Source organism: Macrobrachium nipponense, chromosome 3, assembly GCF_015104395.2.
Source record: "Macrobrachium nipponense isolate FS-2020 chromosome 3, ASM1510439v2, whole genome shotgun sequence".
NCBI lineage: Eukaryota > Metazoa > Arthropoda > Malacostraca > Decapoda > Palaemonidae > Macrobrachium > Macrobrachium nipponense.
In genome coordinates this window covers 132,734,180-132,755,155 of record NC_087202.1, presented here as the reverse complement: position 1 = coordinate 132,755,155, position 20,976 = coordinate 132,734,180, and the positions used below count along the sequence as shown (strand labels likewise).

General features: G+C 44.2%; 1 protein-coding gene across 1 annotated transcript in view; it reads left to right on the top strand.

Moving 5' to 3' along the window:
* Positions 1-20,976, top strand: part of LOC135222062 (DNA-directed RNA polymerases I and III subunit RPAC2-like) — a 129,697-nt gene that overhangs the window by 79,257 nt on the left and 29,464 nt on the right. Inside the window, exon 2 of the mRNA XM_064260211.1 lies at positions 319-416. Within this exon, the coding sequence (XP_064116281.1) occupies positions 319-416 (98 nt within the window). The remainder of the gene's footprint in view (positions 1-318; positions 417-20,976) is intronic.

The window sequence follows — 20,976 nt, the reverse complement described above, 5'->3', positions numbered from 1 at the left end:
CAGCCCACCTCAGCCAGCCCTCATTCTGATATCTGGGCCAAAAGGCAAAGTGGAGTGTAGATTGACAAGTAGCCAGGGTCTCCCCCCCTACCGTTGGTAGTTAATGACCTTGTTTGAAAGTTGAACCGTTCCTCCTGCTCCCATTCACAAGTTGAATCCTATGTAAAGACCTTCAGGTTTGTATATTAGGAGAATACAAATCACTTAAAGTGTTGCTAGTTTATTTGCTTAGTGTTGCATACCAAAGTTAAGATGTATTGAAATTCAAGTGAAATTTTGAAGAACAATTAATACAATGTAACCACACTTGCATTTCAGGTAACTGGTCCAGGTCAGGATGACTTTTGTAGAACATTTGTCATCAATGGTGAAGATCACACTTTAGGAAACATATTGAAGCATGTTATTATGCAAAAGTAAGCCACTATCAGATAGTTTTGTTGTGTGTCTTTGTTATAATCTTACTTATACATATAGAGAATGAAATATGTTAGAAATGATGCAGTTTGCTTATTTAGGGTACTGATATTTCTTTGAATCTTGCCTAACATTCATATAGCTGTAAGTTTCTGAACTTCAGGTCATTATGTGGTTTAGAAAAATAAATGGAAATAAGAGGGTTGTTCCAGGGTTGCCAATCTTTCTCATCTTCTGTTTACCCTTCCTTTGATAGGTAAATGATAAAGCAACTCCATTTTTCCTGCTTCAGTTTTCTGTTGACATGGTGTTACATCACTGTTACAGTAATGCACTCTGGTTGTTGGGAAATAAGCTTTTTCCTACACAGTATACAAACCCTTTACCCTTTAATTTAGGAATTACTTTTGGCAAAGCTGGGAAACAGCTGCTAAACTCTTGAACAAGGGGGTTAGGCAGTAACTACTGTCCAGTAGGTGGGAATACCTGCCTGTATGGAAGTATTCCAGTTTTGCTTTCAGCCATCATACAATGTTTTCGTTAGCTCTTGCCTGACTGTCGTTAAATTCACTTTTCTCAATGGGATCTTTTACTTTTTCATTTACTTAATATAGTGTTTGATATTTATTGATATACAAAGCATGATTTGTAATAGCCATGCAGGCTGCCTTCCCCCAGCACGTGCGTCTTGGGGCCAGCGGCCAAGGACATAACATGTACCCCCTATCACATCCTCACGCTCTCTACTTGTAAGAGCATGACTGCATATCTTTCATTATTATTATTGGGTGTTGCTCTTGCCACGTGTTGTTGGAGAGTATGCTGGGAGGAAACTTCAGAGGAGGGATGCTGAGCGTCATCAAGATTTGTATATTAGACCAAGTGGGCCATCTTCTGTGTGGTTGGTTTTGTCGGAGAGGTTGTTCTCTCGGAGCCTCTATCCCCTTAATTGCCGACTTCCTACTTTACCTACGGAGAAAGAAGTTCCTTTCGGTCTTGGCGGTAAAAGGCTATCGCTCAGCCTTAAGCTAAGTCTTCAGACTGAAGGGAATCGATCTCTCTTCCTCGGAGGAACTTTCTATGCTCACACGAAGCTTTGAACAGGGGTGCACTCCGGTATTGGCGAAGCCTCCTCCCTTGGAACATCGTTGCTGTCCTCAGGTCTTTGGAGAGACCTCCTTATGAACTGGTGTCCCTGGCATCTGACAGGGATCTCACACAGGAAACGGTTTTTCTTCTTGCCCTTGCTTCCTCCAAGCGAGTCGGCAAGCTTCATGGCCTAGCCTATACTGTCGCTTATACTGAGCACTGGACTAATGCATGCTTCAGCTTCATCCCCGAGTTTATTACTAAAACCCAGAATCCAGCCCAGGTCGATTCTCAGGGCTCTTCGTTCCAGGTTTTGAACCTGAGCACGGTAACTGAAGACCCAGATGAACTACTTCTCTGTCCTCTGAGAGCACTGGGGTACTATCTCCAACGGACCAGCTCTGCTCGACCCAGCTTACACCATCTCTTTTTGAGTACCGGTCCTTCAAAGAAGAGTTTTACGAGGAATACCATTTCACAATGGATTCGAGAGGTGATTTGCCGTGCTCTCTCCCTTCCCTCTTTTCCACTTGCTGGTAGTAGTCAAGTGAAGGCTCACGATGTGCATGGAATGAGCACATCTCTTGCCTTTTGGAAGAACTTCTCTGTAACCCAGGTGATGGAAGTCGGCACATGGTCTCGCCCTTCCACCTTCACCAGGTTCTACCTTCAAGACTGTACCCACCGCTACCTCGACACAGCTGATCTTGGTCCTGTTGTAGCCGCTCAGCAAGTGGTTTAGCTGCCTCCGTGCCTTCGGAGGTCGAAAGTATCAAATCGAGGATCAAGGTTCTATGTCAGGCTGGGGGTGAATGTGAGAGTATGACTGGCCTATTTTCTCTTCACCTTTCCCCCTTACTTGGGGCCACAGCATCGAAACCCATTCTCCGGCACCAGTTTCAATACAGGTAAGCATTCAGTCTCCACACTCCTTTCCGAGGGGGTGTGCTGCAACCCAACAAACCCGTTATGATTATATAGCCTGGTTTTGATTGCCAGAGAGAGTTCTATGCTCACGCCTTTGATACCCAGGCTATCAGCCATCAGTTTGCATTTACCATGGCTCACGGGGTGGAGGATCCACAACTCTGAGCTATAATCCCCGGGTCCTGGCATCCCCGGTTCCATTCTCGGCCAGCAAGACGGGACTTCCATCCCTCCCATAGGATGATTCTCCTAAGTAAAGGACGGAAGGTTTGTATATGGTGTAGGAACAAATGACATTTTTGAAAGTGAAATGTATTTTTCCCTAACCATACAAACCTACAAACCTGGAGTCCTTCACTTGTATGGTCCCACCAAACACCCAACCCCTTGGTATCAGGGGTCATCATCAAAGTCCTGGCTGTAATCAAAGTGAGTACTCAGTGAGCCGGTGAGAGGGGGGTGCTTCCCCACTGCCGGGCAGGTAACTACCGGCCCAGTAGTTAACTACCTTGGTATAAAAGAATGTATTAGCTGGTAGTTTCAGCTGAGCTGCAATCTATCCTAAGTAAAGGACTCCAGGTTTGTATGGTTAGGGAATAATACATTTTACTTTCAAAAATGTCATTTCTGCTCTTCCATGTCAACCAAACCGCAGTACTGTCCTCCACTGACATCTACTCCCAAATCATTATATGTATTTCCCCTCTTTTGTAAACACTGACACTTGTCTTTTCCATCAACCAAACATCTTTCGTTCACTTCCTTACTATCATCTTCCACTTCCAACAACTTTAATGTTCTTTCTTCAACGTTTTCCTCCTTTTCATATTTGTGTTCATAGCTCCTTTTCTCTACAATTCAGTTGTAGTGTACCCCATTTAAACACTGCAAATGCAATTCTTGCTTCTTCTCTTTTGCTGCCTCATGTCGATACACTATAGGTTTCTCACCTCTGTTGTGTATGGACACAATCACCTTATTTTTACTCATGGCCATCAAATCTTCCTGAAATGGGTCTACTCCAGGACACATCATAACTCTCAGTTTCTTCCAATACTGTTCCACATTTGACACTCCCAAACATTCAGGTCTTTACCACACTTCTTCAATGACCTCTGACCTCGTTTCATTTATACTTCCAGGGACCTGTACCTCCAAACCTTCAGATAACAAATCCTTCAATCCATATCACACACTTTCAAACATCGTCTCGAACCCCCTTACTCTCACGTGCTATTACCAATTCTCTTGGCAGATACTCTAGTCTTATGTCTTTATTTTTCTATTCTTTCCCTTCCCCAGGTAGTCTTGACATCATGTCTGCAATCACATTCCTTTTACCTGAGGTATGTTCCACCAAAAAATCAGTCACTCAAATCCTCTACAATTCATGCAATTTTAGCATCCACTCCCTTCATTTTCTACAGATATACTAGAGGTTGATGGTTCATACATACAACAAACCTCACACCATACAGGAACGGGCCTAAAGCATTTACACAAAATTGCAGCGTAGCCAATTCTCTCTCAGTAGTAGAATATTTTTGGTCTGTCGAACTAAACACTTTACTGACATATGCTATTACTCTATCCCTTTTGATTCCATTCACTACTTGTTTTTGCATCAAACAGCCACCCATTATTGACACTCCACTCGCATCTGTATACACTCTTAACTGACTGGGATTTGTACCATAGTCAGGGTATGCCAACTTCACATCCTTCACCATCTCCTCTTTCAACTTCTTGAATGATTTCACCTTCTTTTCATCCCACCTCACAGCTGCACTCTTCGGACAACAGCTTTCCAATCCCTGAATGATCTTCCATAAATTTCCTTCCAAACTTGATCAATCCGATAAATCCATGCAACCCTCGCACAGTCCTGGGCCAAGGGAAATTTCTCACTTTCTCCACAAACTTTGCCACTTTTTGTACACCTGACTCACTCACCTTATGACCCAAAAACTCCACTTCATCCATGAACCACTTACACTTACTCACCTTGACTTTCACCCCCATTTCCTCTATCTTCTTCAACACTGCCCGTGCCAATCTCTTGTGGTCTTCTATGGTCTTACTCATAACCGAAATGTCGTCAAGAAACACCAATACATTTTCGCAGGGAAAACTGCTTTGCACCACTTTCATCTCTCCTTGAAATGGAGTTGGTGCATTAGCCAATCCAAAACTGAGATTGCAGAACTGGTACTTTTTTTTTTCAGCCGAGAAAGCATTTATCGGCCTACAGTCTTCCGCCACTGGCATCTGATAATAACTCCTTACCAGATCCTTCATGCTAAACACCTTCATCCCATGCATATGGTATACATAGTCGCATACGGTATACATAGTCAGTTAACATGCAAGGAAATCTTTCTTTCACTGTTATTTTATTTACTCGCCAATAATCAATTCACATTCTTAGTCTTCCATCAGACTTTCTTACTGGTACAATTGGACCATTCCAAGCACTCTTACTACATTCAATTACTCCTATCCTTTCTACATAATTTCTTACACTGCTCTTCAATCTCTCGTGTTACCAGAGCCGGAAAATGGTGGGGTTTCTGATAAATTGGCATGTCGTCAGTCAGTTAAATACGGAACTCGGGCAACCTGTCTGTCCCAGAGTCCTCATCACCTTGACTCAACACACCCTTTCTTTCCCGCAGCAACTCATATACCTGCTCTTTCTCGCTCAATTTCTCGTTCAATCTCACCTTTTCCCTTAGCTTTTCTTGATTCCGCTCTGCTGACTTTTCCCCTTCAGCCATCACATCATATCCCTTAAAATGTTTATCATTACTCAAATCGACCACACTTCTTAAGCTTCCCAATCTATCACCCAGATGTATACCTCTCCACCCTTTCTTTTACATCCATAATTCCATCAAACATGTGCAAGGCCGAGCTACCATCTAACTTAAATATTTTACCCAAACTTTCAGTGCTGACTCCAACATTGGTTCTCCACCCTACTTTCATACTCTGCACACTCCCTAAATCTCTTGGCAATGTTACGTCAACCATCTCTTACACCTCCACTCCAGAAACCATCTTTAAAGTTACTTGTCCATCCTCCTTCAGATACAACTTCACAATCATTTCTGTCCCCATTTGTATCTCTTATCATTTCTTGTTCAGGGTACACTTTTACCCTGTTTTTCTTCAAAGATGTGTACCCCAGTAACATATTATACCTGTCATTTGCTCTATCCACAACTAAAAAAAATGCTCCTCCTCCAGCCTTATTCCTGCAACCGTCACTGGCCCAACAAACCTAGCGCATATCTTCACTTCCAATCACCCAATCCCTGCTACATATCCATGATATGCCTTTATGAAAACAATTTCTGCTAAAACTAGTATCAATCAATGCCTTCAGTAACAATCCCTGAACATTCTACTCTTAACACATAAGCAATGATCTACTCATTCCTCAAAGCAGACATTCCCATTTACAAACCCTTCTCTCACGTGCAATACATCTATTCTTTCAATACCAGAGGGCTCACCATGGTAAACCTCCTTCGCACTCAGTTTCCCTGGGTTGTGGTTTGCTATGCCAGACTTCCTTCATGTGACCCATTCCACATCCTTCACACTTGCTCAGAGGGTTCTTACATGTCCTGGCAAAACACCCACTCTTTCCACAGTTTCCACGACTTCCATTCACTCCTACTCTCCTTTCACTAGGGCAGTCTTTCACTCGATGCCCCACCTTTCTGCAGCCGAAATACTTCAACTCTTCTGCTTATGGGCAGTCCACCAACATTATGTCCTCTCCCCACAGCCAAAACATTCACCATTGGCCTGTCTACAATCTGCTTTCACATGCCCAGTCCTACACCTGTAACACTCCTTATCATTACTACTTGTTCCCATCTGACTTCCCCTCATATTTCCATTTGCTCTACTTACACTTCCACTCCTAAACCTCTCTCGGCTTCTGCTTCAGCTCCTTTTCCCATTATTTCCCTGCATTCACTTGTACAGTGTTTCTTCCTCTTTCCACATGGTCTCTCCTACACTCTTCCAAGAAGGCTTTTATCACACGGCTCCCCACTCACCACAGCGTCTTTATGTGTCTTTCCATTTACCACTTCAGACCCAGCGTACATCTCCTTTGGTTCATCATCACCTATTCTCAGGTCTTCTAGGATCTCTTAAAACATCCTCCCAATTTAAGCTCTTCCCCAACCAATGCTTACAGTCTTTTTTTCTTCTCATTCAAAATTATCCTAATTTTCTCAGGGATGGTAGCCAAGAACTGCATTAGGTGTTTGTTTTTCTCAATTCCTTCCTCTCCATACTTCCTTCTGGCCAATGCTTCTAGCCTATGGGCATGCAAGCCCACTTCTTCCTCAGCCTGCATTTTTCCCTCCTCAAACGTATCGTTCTTTTTGTAGACCACACTCCTTTCATTCTTCTCACTTCCCCAATTGCTCTTGCCTTGACTGACTCATAACCTAGCTCACCCTCTCACATACGTCTATAACACATCTTCAACTGCCCATCCAGGAACTATCCCAGCTGCTTCACCCACACACTTTCATTCTTCCCAAACTTTTGTCTACAATACTTCTCATACTCATAGAAAAAGTCATGTCTTTTTCCCTTCCCAATGCTAAATTTCTCAATCCTGGAAACCTCCCTCAAGAACACTGTTTTGGGCACTTTCTCCTCTGCGTCACTCAACCCCTTACTACTACTACTACTATTAGTACTACTACTACCAATCTTCACGCCATCCTCAACTTCAGAGTCCAAACGATCCATCAAAATCCGGGAAGTAGACTCCTCTTTCCTCACACCTTTCCCCTTTTCTGTCTTCTTTCCCTTTTCATACTTTTCTCTTCCTCAACACTTTCACTCACCTCACTATGTTATTTATCATAATTTAATCATAAATGAAGATCCCTTTGCTTGTATATCGTAGTGTGGGACACTGCGTCAGGCAAGATGGGCACTCCATCCTATGCAACTCTTTCTCTCTCTCTCTCCTTCGCTAACTCAGCTTATTACAGCAAATTTTCTTCTGCGTGTTAGCAAGATGTTTTCCTTGTCTTTTCCTCTTTGGCATGATGAAATTCTTGCCGAAATAAAGATAAACAGACATAAAAGCAAGAGAATGTGAGAGGTGAATCTCGAACTTGTACTCTCTTTTTACAAAGAGAATGTTAATAAATCATGATTATTATGAATTTTATACTCCTTTTTGGGTATTAATAAACCAAAACTATGTTATTTATCATAAATGAGATCCCTTTTCTCAAAGACCGAAGCCTGGGGCACTGCGCAACATGTGCGTCAGCCAAGACGGGGCATTCCTTACTACGCACCCCTCCCCAAGCCCTGCCCTCTCTCTTCACTAACTACGCTAATATCGCAGATATTATGATATTCTGATTTCATATTAAAGCAAATTTTCTTCTTCTGTATGTTAGTGAGATGTTTTGCTTGTCTTTTCCTCTTTGGCATGATGAAATTCTTGCCAAAACAAAGATAAACAGATGTAAAAGCAAGCAAATTGTCAGAGGTGAAACTCAAACACTTACCCTCTTTCATGTTTCTGCTCACACTGGAAGGGTGGTAAGCTGAGAATCTTCCCTCCTGCGACTCATGGAATCTCTACAGATGCCATTGCTCACAATTTCGTTGACAATAATTATAAAAATTTACGATAACAGAAGAAATAGGTATTGCATTTTCTTGTAGGGATCAATGTTTTTGGCTTATTGAGCTACGTTCACTAATTACCCTGTAACTATGAAAATAAGAGGAATTTTGACAACGTATTTTGTATACACATTCTCCATTGCCATACAAAGCTCCATGAATTTTTTCATAACTGCATTTTTCGCCCTATACCCCCATATATAGGGCTACCGGCCGGCCCCCTTAAGGGCTACAGGATATCTCAAATAATGAAGACATTACTGATCTCATGAAGTTCTTCAACACTTGCAAATCTAAGAAGTATGCTTTAGTGTCATGGAACCTCGATGTGGTTCTCAAATGGCTTTTGGGACCCACTTTTTAACCACTTAGTTTTATGTCTTTCAGAACCTTGATTAGGAAGACATTATTCTTGATTACTTTAGCAACCACCAAGAGAATCAGTGAAATTCAAGCAATTGACCGAAGGGCAGGCTTCTCACAAGGTGACGCGAATTGCTCCAACCCTTTGGGATTCCTGGCAAAGAGCAAATCACCGATGAAACCCTGGCTTCATTCTTTCAATATTAAAAATTTCAGTGATACCTTAGAGTCAGATGACAAGGAAAGGGTACTCTGTCCAGTAAGAGCTCTTAAGTTCTATCAGCACAGAACAGAGAAGATCCTAGGAACCTCCAGTAATCTGTGATGTTCGGTGAAAGACCCATCTCGATCCATTTGAGTAAGTATGCTCTTTATTTTTTTGTAAGAGATGTAATAAGAAAGGCACACTCACAAATTGGAGAAGAACTTCTTCCAATTTTTAAAGTCAGAGCACATGATATTAGAGCTGTACCTATGTCCTTAGCCTTCAAGCATAATCTCTTGTTTTTCAGTTGCTCAAGCTATCTATTGGAAGTGCAAATCAGTGTTTGCTTCATTCTAATTAAAGGAAGTAGAAACTACATTTAGTGACTGCAGTACCTTAGGTACTTTGGTAGTGGCTGGCATGGTATTTGGGGCGGATTCGTAGGAAGTGTACCTTCTTCTTTTCTCCTCACCTTACTAGAGGTTATCAAGTTAAAGGGGAGTCTGGGGGTACTGGGTACCCTCCATCATAGTTTGTAATGGATGGTTATTGGTGTTTTTAAATCCTTTTTGTTGTAGGTATTGATTTGTTGTCTGGTTATTTCTGGGCCTACCCTGTGTCGCTCCGTGAAATGGTTCCTTTAGCACTCACTCATTTCTAGGTATAAATATTGCTAAATATACCAGAGAAAAAAGCTATATGGTGATGCCAGAATATTCTGGCTCGCTCACCTTTATTAAGGTGTCGGTATGGTATCTGGGGCGAGTGTGACCACTACCAGAGGTCCTCTGCCATTTAGTCTCTTCCTTTCTCAATATCCATCGTCTACAGAGGAGCCGTTCTAGGCCTCCGCTACCCACTACTGCTACGGCTAGCGCTTTGTCTACCATTCCTTTCGTTAGCACGTGTTTTTCACTTATCTGTGTTTCAGTTTGGAATTATCCATTTTCATCCCCATGGAACGTCAAGTTGCTGCTGCATCTAAGTTGAGTACTGCAATTATTGTTTGATCTTATTTTAAGGGGGCCGGCCGGCTAATGCCCTTTTTTAAGGACAGGACTTTGATATTCATACCACTTGATAAGATGACTTGGGACATCTCCAAACCGCATATGATTTTCGCCTCTGACCTTCGATTTTGTGACGCCAAGGCGATTTATCCCGAAAATAACCATTTTTCAAATTCTATCTCCTCCCTTGATGTTTAATATTAAGACCTGGGATTACTACCATATATAGACCTGATGTAGACCTCCAATCGAATGAGGAGTTTTTTTTTTCTAAAAGTCATTTTTTTTGCTAGATATGAATTTTTCAATATGGTAAAAAAATAAACCCTATAAATCAGGAGAAAAAAATTTATAAAAAAAAATACGAAACAAAAATTGGAAAAAAGGGCTCTATTTGATTGTTCTGTAATGTCTTTCTGAGTTATATACCAAATTCCAATGTTATAGCTTTAAAACTAAGTGAGAAGATAGATTTTGAAGGTCAATAAGTATAGTTTTGAGATACGGGCGTTCAAAGTTTTCCTTCGTATTTCTATAAAGACAATGTTAATAAATAATGATTATTATGAATGTATATTTCTTTTTTGTGTATTAATAAACCAAAACTATTTTATTTATCATAATTTAATCATAAATGATGATCTCTTTGCTCATATATCGCAGCCTGGGGCACTGCTTGAGGCAAGATGGGGCACTCCTTCCTACGCAATTCTCTCTCTCCCCTTCACTAACTCGGCTTATTACAGCGAATTTTCTGCTTCTGTATGTTAGCGAGATGTTTTCCTTATATTTTCCTCTTTGGCATGATGAAATTCTTGCCCGAAACAAAGATAAACAAATGTAAATGCAAGAGAATGTCAAGAGGTGAAACTCGAAGGCGTACTCTTTTTTTACAAAGACAGTTTAATAAATCATGATTATTATGAATTCCATATTCCATTTTGGGTATTAAAAAACCAAAACTTTGTTATTTATCATAAATGAAGATCTCTTTGCTCAAAGATCGTAGCCTTGGGCACAGTGTGACGTGTGCTGTCAAGCAAGACGGGGGCGTTACTAAGCAACCCTTACTTCGCAACCCTCCCCTCTCTCTTCACTAACTACGCATATATTATGATATTCTGTAATAACACTTGAGCGATTTTTCTTCGTCTGTATGTTAGCGAGATGTTTTCCTTGTCTTTTCCTCATTGGCATGATGAAATTCTTGCCGAAACATACATAAACATACGTAAAAGCAGGCGAATGTCAGAGGTGAAATGGAACGTGTAGACTACTTGAAGTCTGTGATCGCACTAAATCAGGACTGGACTTGGTAGCTGAGCCTAAAGTCTCCTTCTCGACTCGGGGAATGTCTACAGATGCCATTTCTCCCAATTTCTTTGACAATAATTATCAAAATTTACGATAGTATAAGAAATATTGCATTTTCTTGTACGGATCAATGTTTTAGGCTTATTGAGTTATGTTAACTAATTACTCTGTAACTACGAAAATAGAAGGAATTTTGACGAAATATTTCGTATACGTATTCTCAATTGCCATATGAAGCTCCATGAATTTTTTCATGACTTTGCATTTTTCGCCCTATACCACTATATATAGGGGTTCAGGCCGGCCCCCTTAAGGTAGCGATAGGCGATATAAATATGTTTAATTTGATTATATATGAGGGAGCGGCAGCCCGCCCGTTGCCGTCCCCACGCCGCCATTTCGTGATTCGCTACCTGCGTATATTTACGCTCCTATAGATTCCCAATTAATCTCCTATACTAATTGGAGTCGATTTTCAAACATTTAGCAGTTCTTCATACGTTTGTTAGATGCTTTCATTATTGACTGACGTCTGTGATTTTGTCCGATCGCGGGGGGATAGCCTACCGACCGAACCGCATGCTCGAGACGTAGCCTAGTTCTTATTTACATCTTGAGGTGGGCATCCCAACCTGTATTCTAGCCAAGGTGTATTTTAAGGCTATATTATATATTTTAGTTCTACTATAATACACCCTTGTCTGCTTACAGAAGAGCCTTGGCTCTTCCGTAGCCTATATATATGTGTTAGTTTAGATCCGTATATACGGATATTTATTGGTAGCATGTGTTGGTAGGCCTAGGCCTTCTATTCCGATCAGTTGGATCCTTCCTACCGCGTGGTGGTCCACCTGGCTGCGAGGGTTTCAAGCTGATCGTGTGCGAGCCATCCCGCTAGCCGACCTCCCTCCCCTTCGCACCCACCTCGGTGGGGTATAGGACTCGCTCACGCTACGCCATGTAGCCGATCCGAGTTCTTCGCCTAATAAGGGGGAGGGCAGGGAGTGCGATCGGGGGGTAGGCTCACCACACCATGCTCTGTATGAGTGGTGGGGAGGGTGCCCTGCTAGGGCGAGCCTCAGCTGGCCACCTGGCTCGACCGGGCGGTGCGCTCTCCGACCCATATTGTCATATCCCTTTCCACGGTCTTCTTTCACCAATCCTGTCCCCCACTCCGGCGGATCCGGGATCCCAGCTTCAAGGTATTGGCTATGCAAATAGCTCTGATTCCTTACTGACCAGATATGGGCTCAGGTTTTACCAATCCCCTGTTTTGTTTCCATGAAGCTGGACCCAGTATCGGGATAGCTAGGTGTATTTAGACACGGAATAATTAACGATCCACTGCTGTTGGATCAGTTAGTTATGCATGCGCACACATATATATGTACACATGTGGTTATGTACTTTAGATACATATACTGTTAGTTTTATCCAATAAGATATCTTATTATACTTCGGTTTGTTTACTACAACGGACCTATTACTCCGCCGGGTATTTCAAACCGAGGTACCTTGTTATCAGTAGCCCATCGGCCTTATTCATTTGTCTTGATTTGTCTCCTTCCATCCCTCACCCTAGAGGAATGGTGAACGGGCTTGAGATGCAATCCTAATTCACTAGATTTACGTCTCCGGGGCCACCGGAGTCAGGACAGGTTTTCACTTAACCTGTCCCGTTCCACCAGCCCTATACTTACGACATGACCAGAACAAGAGCTGCACCCCTGAGCTGGTGAGAACAAGGACGCATGATACCCTAGTGGTAAAAATATTCTGTCACCGGAGTCACCTCTGATGACTTTAGAATAATGCATGCCCCACCGGACACACCTCTGGTGGGTCTAATTAGTGATACTCATGTATCATTTGACTTACAGATCTTGCAGTGTTTGGAGACGGGTTGTACCGCCGTCCTCTAAGAGCCCTGTGGGCACGTGGTGTAGCGGGATCACAAAAAACAAGTAACCTCCCCACAGTTACTAATCGTACCAGCTAACAAAATTTCCCACACTCACACTTTCCCCTTTACGTTACCTTTAACCTGCAGGACAATTGGTTCAATGAAATACCAAACACACAAAACACAAACAGGTACTCACCTCTGGCTTCTGATACTCAGGGCTAGGCTGTGGTGTCCACTGGATATAGGCTATAGGCTCGCCGAACAACCAAACACAAACCAACCACCCGAGACCCACAACCCCACAAAAACTCAGTAACCCGACAAATCACTGCAGACGAACACCAACAGCCTGAAAGAACACGACAACCACACGACTTCCCCCAGCACAACGACCCGCCAAAACCAACACTGCCCCAACCACCACTCACAGACACCGAAAATGCACCACCAACCTCCTTAACCTCGCCACAACCAGACAGACACATGCACAACAACTTCGCAACCCCAAAATCTATCAAATAACACCAAAGGATAACTGCTGTCAAAACCAACTCTGACTTGACTAGACGCCTCACTGCTTATGACTCTCGTAACAGACTTCCGCTGACTTCCTACAGAGCGCCACAACAGACATGCTTCCGACCGCCATTTAACCACTCCCATTCATTCTTCCACCAATCTCTCTCTCTCTCTCTCTCTCTCTCTCTCTCTCTCTCTCTCTCTCTCTCACAACCTTTGGAGATGTTGTCAAATATAAATTATTATTACTTCTCCATATTACCTCCCCCATTACATTTGACAACATCTTACACTCACAACATCCACACTAAATTGCCTTTCGCAACACCCAAGGAGGCTCGGATGCAGGCCCCCTGGATCTTGTTTGAGGACCATCATACACTCTTTCAGTTACATCGCCATTCACTTCTTCCAAACCACTTTCTTTCAAACTCCCATTATCTCCCTCACTACCATCCTCCCAAATTCCATTCACTACTTCACCGATGTCTTCTAACTCTGGTTCCAACATCTCCTCTATTTCAGCCACCAAACCACTCAGTTCATCCATACTTTTGTCAAACTCCTGCAAAGACATCCATCCTATCAACTACCTCCTCACTACTCAGTTTCCTTCTCACTGAAGTCTTATTTGTCCCTGTCAACTCAAACCCACATACAATACAAGTATCATTCATTCCCCCAAAGTCATCCGTAGCACACGCTTTATCAACCGTTTGCACCCTACCTCCAACCCCTTTACCATGCTGTTCACGCTTTTTCCTTCCACTTCCTCTCTCCACACTCTTCTGTTTTCTTCCATACTCAACCAACACCAACTGTCGATCTCCCAGACCAATTTGTTCACCGACAGTTGGCTCATGCTTATTCACCCTCAACCACTCACTCATTGCATTCTCCCAAACATACTGTGGTACTTCCCTCCACTTACGGAGCTGGTTATGGTGTGCCCTAACCTCATCCATTCCCCCCACCTACTCGCAATTTCCCCAAAACATAACTCAATCCACTTGGTCCCACTTCCAAAATTTCAAAAGGCCCTTCAAATTTCTCCCTTACTTTATTCACATTCATTCTTCCCATCTCAACCACCTCTTTCAACACCTTATCCCCAATCTTAAAAAACTCAAACCTTTCACTCGCTTTCTTCCACAAATCCCGATCACCTTCTGACAGACCCAACCGCGGTCTGACAATCCTTTCAAAATTCAACACATATTTACAAGGAGACATACCTATACTCTTCTGCAGTGTGGCGTTGTATACCCAAACTGCACGTCCAACATACATATCCCAATCCTTGTCGCCCTTACTCATCATTCGCAAAATCTCAGTCATCGTCCTAACAGTCCTTTCTGCCAACCCATTCGCACTGGGCATATACGGAGTAGAATACACATGCACAATACCCCATTCCTTCAACATTTCTTCAAATTCCCATCCCACAAACTCAGGTCCATTATCACTCAACATTTTTGCCGGCTTGCACACACACATGGGCAACATAACTTGACCCACCATTCGTGCAACAGTTTCACTCCTCTTATCTTTGATGGGAACCACATAGGCAAATTTACTCATGTGATCCACCATTACAATCATCCCCACGTGTCCTCTCGCAGTCCTAGGCAAAGAAACACAATCAATCACAAGCATTTCAAACGGCTCTTTCATCTGCAATCGCAACACAGGTGGACTTGCATGCACACTCTGATACTTTCCCCTCTGACAATCTTCACACGTGACAGCCACATCCACACAAATCTTATTCAACCCAGGAGCATACAATCTCTCTCTCATGCATTCCCACAACTTATTTTTTCCCATATGCCCAAACCGATCATGCACCAACAAACATATACAGCTGACTCAACAGAAAACACTGGCACATACACTTCCTTGTCATACACCCCTTCCTGATGCAAAAAGTACACTATGTTTTTGCACACCACAAAACGCTTAGCAACCCTCTTATATACATCCAACTCACATGGCCAGTCTTCCACACGCACTCCTCCCAAAACACATCGTCGCAACACACTTATCTCCAGGCACTTATTTTGCATTTCCTCAATCTCTTCCTCACTCAACAGATCATTCTCACTCCTAGCAATATCAATCATACCTACAAAGTTTGCTACAAATACATTACCATCTTGAATCCTAGCTACTTGTCTGCCTCCCTTTCTAAGAATTCCATTTCCTATATCTACGTCTATATCGTGGATCCTCAAAAAATCTATCCATATTAAAAAGCAAGATGGCATATCATTTTCTCCTATAACTATAAAGTTATGCATTACCTCAAGATCTCCCAACCTAACCTTTAACCGTACCTCTTCCCATACTAAAACACTTCCTTGTCCTAACCCATGTATTCTCACACTTGTAGACTGCCTTTTCACTTCCCAATCACATCTCTCAAGTTCACTCACCACTGACCCATTCACCAAGGAAACTTGTGCCCCTGTGTCAACAAACTACAGTACTCACTATCACTTACTTGGACAAACGCCACCATTTTCCCTCGAGTCCCATGCATACACACATTCACTACCACGTCCACCTGGTTATCCACATCACAATCCTCCTCATCACATTCATCCTCAGTTAATTCCCCATTTCCACAATTCTGACTCAGATCCCCTTCACAGTCCCTTTTTGTAACCAACCAATTACAACCACGTTCCCCGCACTGAATCATCAAAACCCCACGTTCATTACCTGCACTCACCCTTCCTCGATATTCAACCGGTCTGTCCCATCCAAAATACAACAACACTTTTATTCCAAACAACTCAACTACTGCTGACAACAATTCATGCAACATTTCTCCTTCTCCACCTTGTTCCTCTGCATATGCCACTTCCTTCTGCACATCACTCATCAACTTCACTCGCAACTCATTCACACTACCGGGTACCTCTTCAACCAGACCCTTACCTTCCAAGTTTTTCAATGCTGAAAACAAACATTCACACTCACTGTCATTCCCTTCAAACCTCTCTTTTACAACCAACCCCTCAGGTACCGTATTCGGATCCCAGTCACTTTTCACAACACCACTGTCCTTACCATGCATCCTAGACATCGTATCAGCAATCACATTTTTACTCCCTGGCACATATTCTAAGCCCAAATCAAACTCACTCAAATCCTCAATTGTCCTCGCAATCCTAGCATTCACACTTTCCTTCTTGATCATATAAACTAACGGCCGATGATCTGTCCTTATGACAAATTTTACCCCATACAAAAACACTTTCAACGCTTTCACACAAAACCTTATTGCCACGCTAAGCCTTCCTTCTCAAACCACCGAATACTTAAGCACGGCTTTATTAAAAGCTTTACTCACATACGCAATCACTCTCAATTGTCCCTCCCCATTCACCTCTTGCATCTGCACCAAGCATCCTTCCCATACTAAAATTACTAGCATCAGCATACAACTCAAGCTTACTGGCATCCTCACTGTAGTCCGGAAAAGCCAAGGTGACGTCCCTAGCAGCCTCATCTTTCAATCTCTCAAATGCTCCCACCATTCGCTCATCCCACCTCAGCTTAGTACAATTTTTCTTCCCGGTCCATTCAGTCAACGGCTTCCCTATACCCGAACAATCCCTAACAAACTTCCTCCCAAACTCAATCAGACCCAAAAAACCCTCTAACTCCCGCACGGTCCGGGGACGTGGAAACGACTTTACTTTTTCCACAAACTTTTCACTATTCCTTACACCACTCGCACACCTTATGACCAAGAAATTTCACTTCCCCAGCCAACCACGTACACTTCTCCAGCTTCACTTTCACTCCAACCTCTTCCAACCGTTCTAACACCTTCTCAAGTAGTTCCACATTCTCCTCAACAGTCTCACTTGCAATCAAAACGTCATCTATAAACACAGTCACCTTCCTTCTATCAAAACCAGCCAAAACTACATTCATCGCCCTCTGGAAGGCAGCAGGCGCATTAGCCAATCCAAAACTTAACCTCTTGAATTGATAGTGGCAGCTACCACTCGAAAAAGCCGTAACATGCCTGCTCCCTTCCTCAAGAGGCATCTGGTAATAGCCCCTTACCAAATCCAATTTTGTGAACACTCTCATCCCATGCATCTTATACACACAATCAGACGCCACATTCATCGGGAATCGCTCCTTCACAGTCACTTCATTCACCTTCCTGTAATCCACACACATCCTCAAACTTCCGTCATTCAAAACTATCTTGAACTCTGGAAGCTTAGATCCCCTGAAATCCTCGTCACCCCGACTCAACGCACCCCGCCTATCCCACAACATCTGCATCAACCGCTCCCTCTCGTCATCACCAACCACCCGCCAAAACCAACACTGCCCCAACCACCACTCACAGACACCGAAAATGCACCACAAACCTCCTTAACCTCGCCACAACCAGACAGACACATGTACAACAACTTCGCAACCCCAAAATCTATCAAATAACACCAAAGGATAACTGCTGTCAAAACCAACTCTGACTTGACTAGACGCCTCACTGCTTATGACTCTCGTAACAGACTTCCACTGACTTCCTACAGAGCGCCACAACAGACATGCTTCCGACCGCCATTTAACCACTCCCATTCATTCTTCCACAAAGTCTATCCTCTCTCTCTCTCTCTCTCTCTCTCTCTCTCTCTCTCTCTCTCTCTCTCACACAACCTTTGGAGATGATGTCAAATATAAATTATCATTACTCCTCCATAGTGGTGTGCAGGACCCACGCTGGTTGTGCCGTCAAGGTCGGGGATCTGTTGGTTTGGCACCACAAGGGATGTGAGGTCTGCTACGACCTCGTGAATGAACTCACCTCCGAGCCGGTATGTACCATTCTTGATAATGATACAATGAGTGTCAGATGGACTATATCGTGTCTATTCATACTGGACTAAGCATAATATTTAGTTTAAGAGTCGACATAGCTTCCTCTTACAGAGTATCCAAGCCATCAAGGACGCAGCGCTGGCTACCCTGAAGACCTGGGTCGGCGGATTTGGCCGCAATGCCAAGAAGGCTCAGCCCTACATGCTCTCTGAGGAGATGGCTGGCATCATCTACCCCGGAGCCAAGAAGTCATCGGCAGTAGAGGCAGCGGTAGCGGCCCCCATCATCGCCAGGATCCGGGCAGAGATCACGGCCGCGCCGGAGGAGGGTTTCGGCGAGGAGGTGGTTGGAGATGTGGCCGCCTTAGACCTTGACTGCGAGCCCATGGTTGTGGACAACCAGGGCGAAGGTAGGAATGTTGGTGAGGCATGTAGTGTAGGGGCTCAAGGTTTGCTCTTGAGCCCATCTCAGTCTTCCTCTCTTTCTTCTACCACTTCTTTCCAGGGATTTGCCGGGAAGCTCCAGTTGGTTAGACCGAAGTCTTCCTCGGTGGTCCCTAAAGTAAAAAACCCGATTGACTTTAAGGCTATGAAGAAGTCCTTGCCTAAGCCAAGGTCCGAAACCAGCCGCGTCACTAAGCCATTGGCTCCTAACCCCGAGGCGGACACGGCAAGAGCGACTCCCCCTCAACAGAGGTCGAGAGCAAAGGTTCGAAAAGCTAGGACCCCAGTACCTAGCTTTGACCCAGAGGCATTCTCTGCAAGTTTGATGCAGCAGATGGTGAACATGGTAGGAACCTTGGTCCAGACCAAGTTCCTGGAAATGTTCTCCCAGCTGTCATCCACGCTGGAAGCCTCAGGCCAGTCCATCCAATCCTTAGCGGAGAGGATGATTGCTCAGGAGAACCTAGTGGCGGGTCTCCGAGACTCTATGGCAACTGGACAGCCACAGTCCGGACAGGTAGTTCATCCCCTACCAATGCCGGACTCCTCAAAGCTGCCTCCCTTCAAGAGTAACAACCCTTGGAGGTCAGCAGCATACGCACCGTTCTCGGATGGTATGCTTACCATCGAGGGGTGCGGAACTCGAAGACTGGAAGACTTCGAGTTCTATCCTGTGGGACTCCAGTTTCCCTTCATCGGATATGCCCGTCTGACAGAAGACGCGATGGTGAGGGAGGATAAAATCCCCAAAGAAAGTGTCATCTTCCCCAGGGAGCAAGCTCAACAAGCTTGGCTCTGGAGCTTGACAGAGTGGCAGTGCGTCAACACCAGGTTGACGGCTCATAAGAGCCCTTTTACCATTTTCGCGGTAAACTAAGAAGCGCCTAACCCATGTCTATCCAAAGTGGCTGAGCTAACCATGCAGGCAGCCATGGAAGACAAACTGATGCCACAGCTCCAGGAAACAGATTTGCCTTCCATTCTGCTCCACGGAAGCACAGACTGTTGGGTAGACGCACCTGCCACTTTTTCTATAGGTAAGCTGGAGCCGGACTGTGGTAACACACTGTTCAGCGAGCGGCTCCCTAGGCTTCCAGACAACCTGATCAAGGCCGAGTATGACGCCAGATTGAGGCTGAGTAGGTCCCTCAACTCCGCCACCATGTCGGAAATGACATCGCTCATCTACGAAGAGGAGGCGTTGTTCAAAGTGCTTACAAAGTCATTGCTTCACACTGTACAGTGTGACTTGTATGACTTTGTGGTAGCAAGGCGGAAACTGTAGGAAGTATGTTTTGGCTGAAGCGTCCATTTGCCATGAGCCAAATAAACTAATTGGATCCTTCATCTGGGGAGCAAACCTCTTCCCCGACTCTGCCGTTAACGAAGTCTTGGCGGAGGCAGTGAGGGTGAGCCAGAGTCTGAAGATTCGCTGGGGACTCATTCCTAAAAGGAAATCCGAGTCCGCCGGAACGAATCCCAAAGGTAAGAAGAAGTTGAGGAAGTTTCAACCCTTCCAATCCTCTCAACCACAGACGATGGTTCCGGTGGCTCAAATGAGTCAACCGTCAACATCAAAAGCACAACCGCAATAGCAGTTTGTGCTTCTGACTCAGCCGTCTCAACAACCCCAGGCTTCGACCTCCTTCTCCGTCTCTCCGGCTTACAATGCTCCCTTTGAAACCCAAGGGTTTCAAGGGTATAACAGGTTTGCCAGAGGCAGCCATGCCAGAGGAGCCTTCCGACACAGAGGTGGCGGAAGAGCCTCCAACCGAGGCAAAGGCTTCCGGGGAGCCCGTGGTGGCCGTCCATCTGCCAACCAGTGAGACTCCTCAGGTAGGAGGGAGGCTGTACCTCTTCCGACATCGGTGGGGGTTCAGCACCTGGGCCCAAAGTATTGTGACCAAAGGTCTGGGATGGAGTTGGATACAAGATCCTCCTCCATCAAACACCTTTTACCAAAGACCAACAGCGGAACTGATAGAGTATACCCGAGAATTACTTCAAAAAATGGTAGTGTCACAAGTCAAAAACTTAAAGTTTCAAGGGCGCTTGTTCAGTGTTCCAAAGAAAGACTTGAACAAACTAAGAATAATCCTAAACTTGTCCCATCTAAGCTCATTCATTCATTGCGACAAGTTCCGAATGCTGACCGTCTCGCAGGTGCGGAGCTTACTTCCCCGTGGGGCCGTCACCACCTCTATAGATCTTACAGATGCCTACTATCATATCCCGATAGCAAGACACTTC